This window comes from Otolemur garnettii, unplaced genomic scaffold (assembly GCF_000181295.1).
Source record: "Otolemur garnettii isolate 467f Iridium unplaced genomic scaffold, OtoGar3 scaffold00059, whole genome shotgun sequence".
NCBI lineage: Eukaryota > Metazoa > Chordata > Mammalia > Primates > Galagidae > Otolemur > Otolemur garnettii.
The window spans coordinates 5,748,077-5,754,270 of NW_003852454.1; the positions used below are offsets into that span (position 1 = coordinate 5,748,077).

The window sequence follows — 6,194 nt, forward strand, 5'->3', positions numbered from 1 at the left end:
AGGCACCGAGCCTCAAAATTATTCTTAAATGGTAAAGTATAGCATCTGAGCATTTGTGTTGCAGAAAAGAGTTTTGGATTCAGAAGTCCATGTCAGCTCAAGAAGCCCATTAAGAATTACCACCTTTCGACTCCGTGCCTGTGGCTCAAGTGGTTAAGGTGCCAGCCACATACACCTAAGGTGGCGGGTTCAAATCCAGCCCGGGCCTGCCAAAAACAACAATGACGGCTGCAACCAAAAAATAGTCGGGCATTGTGGTGGGCACCTGTGGTCCCAGCTACTTGGGAGGCTGAGGCAGGAGACTCTCTTGAGCCCAGGAGTTGGATGTTGCTGTGAGCTGTGATGCCACGGCACTCTACCCAGAGGGATAGCTTGAGGCTCTGTCTCAAGAAAAAAAAAAAAAAGAATTACCACCTTTCCACCTCACCACAGTGTATTTCATAATAGAAGAAAGTATTATGTATATAATTGTGAAAATAAGTCAGTCTTTCCTAAAAGTAAATACATATATAAAATTTATTTTAGGTATCTTCAACATCCATGATTACACCCCGGTGGATTGTTCCAGTAAGTTCATGATATTTGTGATCTTTCCTCTGGTTACCCTCTCACAGTAAGGACTAAAGGGATCATGAGATTCTTGTTTTTTCTTATAAACATGGACGTCATTATCAGAATTCTGTTAACTTAATGGCTTCAAACTAGTGGCATAACCATCCTGGTTTGTAAATGCTTAAGGTTGCTGACAAAAATGAATATCAAAATCTGAGGTGAAGGATAATTAAAAAAACAAACAGCCATGATCACTAAAATCGTCTTCCTCACTGACATAGTCATTAGTGAAGTTCAGTTTGAAAGCTGAAGTGTTGACGGGCTGGATGTTGCTACCACTGTATACAGGTGTATTGTGTATCTCCCACAGCAGAGTGGTGCCATTTCTAATGGACTTGCTGGACATGAAATGCTCTTAGCAGAGAAGGAGCAACATGGTAATAAAGATGGAATCTTGCTGATCTCTCCCCCAGCACCGTTCTTGGTAGATGCTGTGACCAGGTGAGGAAATTATTTCTCAGTTGCAATTCTTAAGCATCTGTTAGAAGAAAACATAATAAAATTTATTATACAATAGAACCTCATAGTTGACCACCTCCCTACATTGATCACCTCCCTAAGTTGACCTAATTTTCATAGAAGAGACATGCACTATATATACTAAGGCCTAGTTCCTTATGTTCCAACATACCTCCATATGTTGACCAGTTTGTTACAGCCCTGTAGGTGGTCAACTTACAGAGGTCCTACTGGATGTGAAATAACATTGTCTTTAAATAATGTCTCTGTCTCTGTCCTCCTCTCAATGACAAAAGTCTTCTATCCTGAATAAAGAGCTCCTTGAAGTCAATAAGATAAAGACAGCTCAATAGAAAAATGGGCAAAAGACTTGAAAAGGCAATTCACAAGAAGATATCCAAATGGCCAATAAGCGTTTGAGATGGTGCGCACCTTGACAAGTCTTTGAGGAATGCACATGCAGATCACTTTGTGATATGACTACATTTCATGAGAATGGCTGAAATGAAAACAACATAGTATCGAGTGCTAATGAAGACATGGGGTAACTGGAACTCTGTAAGCAGGATAACCACATAGCAAGACTCTACTTCTACAAAAAAGTAAAAATATTAGCTGGATGTAGTGGTGTGTGCCTTTTGACCCAGTTGCTCAAGGGCTGAGGCAGGGAGATCACTTGAGCTCAGGAGTTTGAGGTTGCAGTAAGCTGTGAACATGCCACTACTCTTATGCCTGGGCAATAAAAACAACAACAACAAAATATAGATTTGGCAATTTCTACTAAAGGTAAACATACCCAGTGAGTTGACTCAGTGATTCTGTTTTTATGTACATTCCCAATGGAGATTGGGAATGTATTTCCCAATGAATATATGGGAAATATGGAATATATGGGATGAATGTATTTCCATCACAATACACATACAACAGTGTTTATAGTTGCTATATTCACAACAGTCCAAACCAAAAACTTTCCAAATGCCCATTAGCAGTCAACTAGAAAAACACTAGAATACAGCAGTGAAAATTAATGAACTGCAACTGCAGTATAGCAACGTAGGATAATCACATAAATATAGTTGCGTTAGTCATCTCTGTGTAACAAATTACCACAAATTTAGCCATTTAACACACATTTAGAATTTTATTTCCTATGGGTCAAGTGTCTGGACACATCTTAGCTAGTTCCTCTGCTTCAGGATCTATCACAGGCTACAATTAGTTACTGGCTAGGGCCAGGTTCTCATCCGCATGTTCAGTCCAAAAAGAGTCTCCAGTCAAGGCCATTGACAGGATTCACGCTTCTCTGTTTCACATTTTTTTTTTTTTTTTTAAGACAGAGTCTCACTTTGTCACCCTTTGTAGAATGCCATGGCATCACAACTCTGGGACTACTGGCGCCCCCCACAACGCTCAGCTATTTTTAGAGATGGGGTCTCACTCTTGCTCAGGCTGGTCTTGAACTCCTGAGCTCAGGCGTGAGCCATCATGCTTTTAACAAAGATGTGTTCAATTTACAAAGTTACCAAGCTATAAAGTCATGGTTTGTACACTTCTAATGTGTGGGTGTTATATTTTTAAAGAATGATGAGTGGGCTTCATCTCCACAGATTTGGATTTACTTTGGAGTGTTCTCTATGTGGTATTTCAAAGGCATAAAATCACAAGAACAAGGAGACAATAGCAATTGAGAGACTTCAAGTTGTGGAAGCAGCTAAATGATCAGTGCTAACCAAATTTAACAGAATGAAGTAAACTAAAATCTAAGCCTGAATAGTAGAGGGAGTGAAAATAAAAAGTGAGCCAATTCACATTGCAGAACCCTTCCTTTACCAAAGAAGTGAAGGTGCAAGATATTTGCAGGGATAGGGGTATAAGCTGGAGCTGAGAATGTGAAGATTAGTTGAAAGAACTCATGCTCATTTCAGCCATTTGCCATCTCCCCATCCCTGCTCACATTGGCATAATTCTGAAGTTTTTCCTCTAGAGGAGTTTGGCTAGAGAGGCTCTGGATCTGGGACTTTCCATTTGGAGTAAAGTTCTGAACTGAACAGAGAAAGCTAATTCAATTTCATACACTGAAGGGTGAGCTTTCCTGTTTTCCTTCTTTTCTCAGCTGCCTGAATGCTGTTGGCCAAGGATAAATGCCTGAGTTGAGAAAATAAGAGGTTTATTCTCTGGAGAAACAGTCCAACCAAAGAGAAAAGACCTACAGATACAAATATTTGTGTATCCCCTGATTAATTGCTAGGAAATGCCAAATAATTACCCAACACCCCATTAGTTGATGAGTTTTGCCCATACATACGCAGCTTCCAAACACATTCTAGAGCTTTTCTCTTAAACATGGAGAGAGCAAAAGATTATCAGATGTGTGTGAGGAAATAACAAAACAGGTATGGCTCAGCATCTGTAGCTCAGGGGCTCGGGCGCCAGCCACATACTCCGGAGCTATCTAATGCACCGTGGGCCTGCCAAACAACAATGACAAAAAAATAGCCAGCTGTTGTAGCAGGCACTGTAGTCCCAGCTACTTGGGAGACTGAAGTAGGGGAATTGCTTAAGCCTAAGACCTTGAGGTTGCTGTGAGCTATGACACAGGGCGACATAGTGAGACTCTGTCTCAAAACAAAACAAAAACAGGTAAACTGAACAAGGAGGAAATAAAGTCAATGTGAATAATAAAAGAAAACTTCACAAAATGTATCTAAATTTAGAAGATACTGCATCTATGCTATAGTAACAGGAGAGTTTTTAAAATAAAGAACAGAAAACAGTATTTTTAGAAATTATTAACCATGTTAAAAATAAAATCCAAAGACTGTTTGGAAGATGGAGGCAGTCTCCCAAAAAGATAACTGGGAGGGAAAACATAAGGAAATTGGAGGACAGGTCTAGAATGTCCAATATATAAATCAGGAGATCCAGAAAGAAGAACAGAGTCAGTGGAAGGAGAGAATTGTCAGTGAAAGGAATCCAAAGCATTTTGGAACAGAATGACTTGACTGTCTAGATGAAAGGGGTCTGCAGAGTACCTAGCGCAGAAAATGAAAGTAGGCCACACCAAAGAATATCATGAAACTTGAGAGGACATAAGGCTCCAGCAAGGAGAGAATAAGAGTACATAGAAAGGATTGGTAATCAAACTAGAACATAATGGATCAATGCCTTCTGAGATCTGGAGGCAATAATTTTTCACCTAGAGTTTTATTTCCAGATAAAGTATCACTGAAGTGTGAGATTAGAGTACACTTTTAGACGTAACAGTTTCTCTAAAATACATACTCCAGGCTTTCTCTGGAAGCTATTAAAAGATGTATCCATACATCTTTTAATAATTGGATAATCACCAACATAAGGTGATTATCCAATAGAAAGAAAGTTGTGGGATGGAGGAAAGGTGCAGGGATTTATCTGGAACTTGCCTTTGCTTTCCTTCAAGATGGCAGCTACCCAAGAGGTCTAGAAAGGATCCAGTCCATATTTGGAAAGGAGGATTTAGAGTTTGAGGAAGGATTTTGCCAAGAAATAAACACATGCCCCACCTTTGATTTTCTTTTTTTAATTATATGACATATCTGTACTGAGAAATGATCCATGGTTCTACCTAAGAGGTTAGAAATAGATTAGATATAAGTACTATGTATAGGAAACTAAGCAGTCACCAAAAAAAAAAAAAGGAAACTCAAAATTTTCCTTAATAATTATTCAGTCCAGGAAAAATAGATTATACAAAACAAGAAATAGTATACACTGATAGTTATGACAATATTTACATAATTATAACAGCGGCCATTAATATGATCAAAATTGGTCACATAGCTGTGTTGAAGAGATAAGCAGACAGCATTATGGAGCTGGTGAGGGGGACGGAAGAAAGGTAACCCTTCATGGCTGTGGTGGGAAGTCATTGTGTATACACATACATCATTCAGAACAGTTGGAACTTTTACTGCTTATGAGGCAGAATCTCTGGAGGAAGGTGTTTTAAAACACAGGCTGCTGGACCCCAAATCAAATAAGAGTTTGATTTGTATGTCTGCATTTCTAACAAATTCTAGAGACCATATTTTGAGAACCAGGGTTACAAAGGATGAAGGAAAATACCAGGAAAAAAAAAAATAGTTGAAATTGTCTGATTCTATGTAGTAGGAATGGAGAGTGGTACTGCAGGTGACTGCTACTTCATTTATAAATTTACTTTTTTTTGATATTTTAGAGTCACTTCCTTTGTACTGTATACTTTGATATTGTTTTAAGTTTTTATGAAACCAATTTAGATGTTATTACATCCTTGCATCTAAGCTCATGAGGTTTGCCTACAGCAGAGACTTACCCTCATGCAGAGCCCATTGTCTTTTTATTTTTCACAGAGCTCTGTCAAAGTAGATTAACTGGTATAGGAACTAGACAGCTGTCTGAGACGGTGAAGAAGTGTGGAGCAGTCTGTTCCCCTTGGTTATCTCCTGAGCATGTTGTTCTCGTGATCAGGACAGTACTATTGATATCCATACTAACCCTGACTCATTAAGAAATGGTTAAATTTGTATTTGGCATATTTTATTCAAGGAAGTAGGGGGAATTGTACTGTCATTACATTTTATTTCAATGAAATAACCATTTTATCTAGAAAATTAAATGGAATATCTCATTGCTGGTTAAGTGTTGCAGTATATTCACTGAGGTCAGTAACTGTAATCTACTCTCAACATGCTCCACGTGGCACTAGTGGACACATGAATGTTCTTCCTCCAACCCCATCCCCAATGGTTCCACTGAGTAACCTGTTCTCTCTCTTTCAGCTCTGTTCCTACTTCAGCCGAAGAAGCTGTCTTGAAGCGGAAGTGTTTACTGACCACTGAGCTATAGGGCTACCTCTCCCCACCTGTAACTGGAATGCTCACCTCTCTCCAGCAGTCCGTCCTGGGTTCCATTTCCACTGGAATATGTTGGTTTGGGGAGCTTGTCTTTTACTTGTAGGTAAAAAAGCTCTACCTAGATTGACTTAAACTCCATGGAAAAAAAAGAGCTGCATTTTCCGTCCAACTGGAAGCGTTTAATCACAGCGCACATCTTTCCAAATGAGGATATCTGGTCTTTAACTTTCTATAATTTTATTGAAG

General features: G+C 39.1%; 1 protein-coding gene across 1 annotated transcript in view; it reads left to right on the forward strand.

Moving 5' to 3' along the window:
• The window catches only part of EPB41L5 (erythrocyte membrane protein band 4.1 like 5), a 114,499-nt gene extending 108,519 nt beyond the window's left edge, over nt 1–5,980 (forward strand). The window contains exons 23-25 of the mRNA XM_003792637.3: nt 526–567; nt 923–1,053; nt 5,874–5,980. Coding sequence (XP_003792685.1) covers nt 526–567; nt 923–1,053; nt 5,874–5,940 — 240 coding nt within the window. The 3' untranslated portion in view covers nt 5,941–5,980. The remainder of the gene's footprint in view (nt 1–525; nt 568–922; nt 1,054–5,873) is intronic.
• The last annotated feature ends 214 nt before the right edge of the window (nt 5,981–6,194 follow it).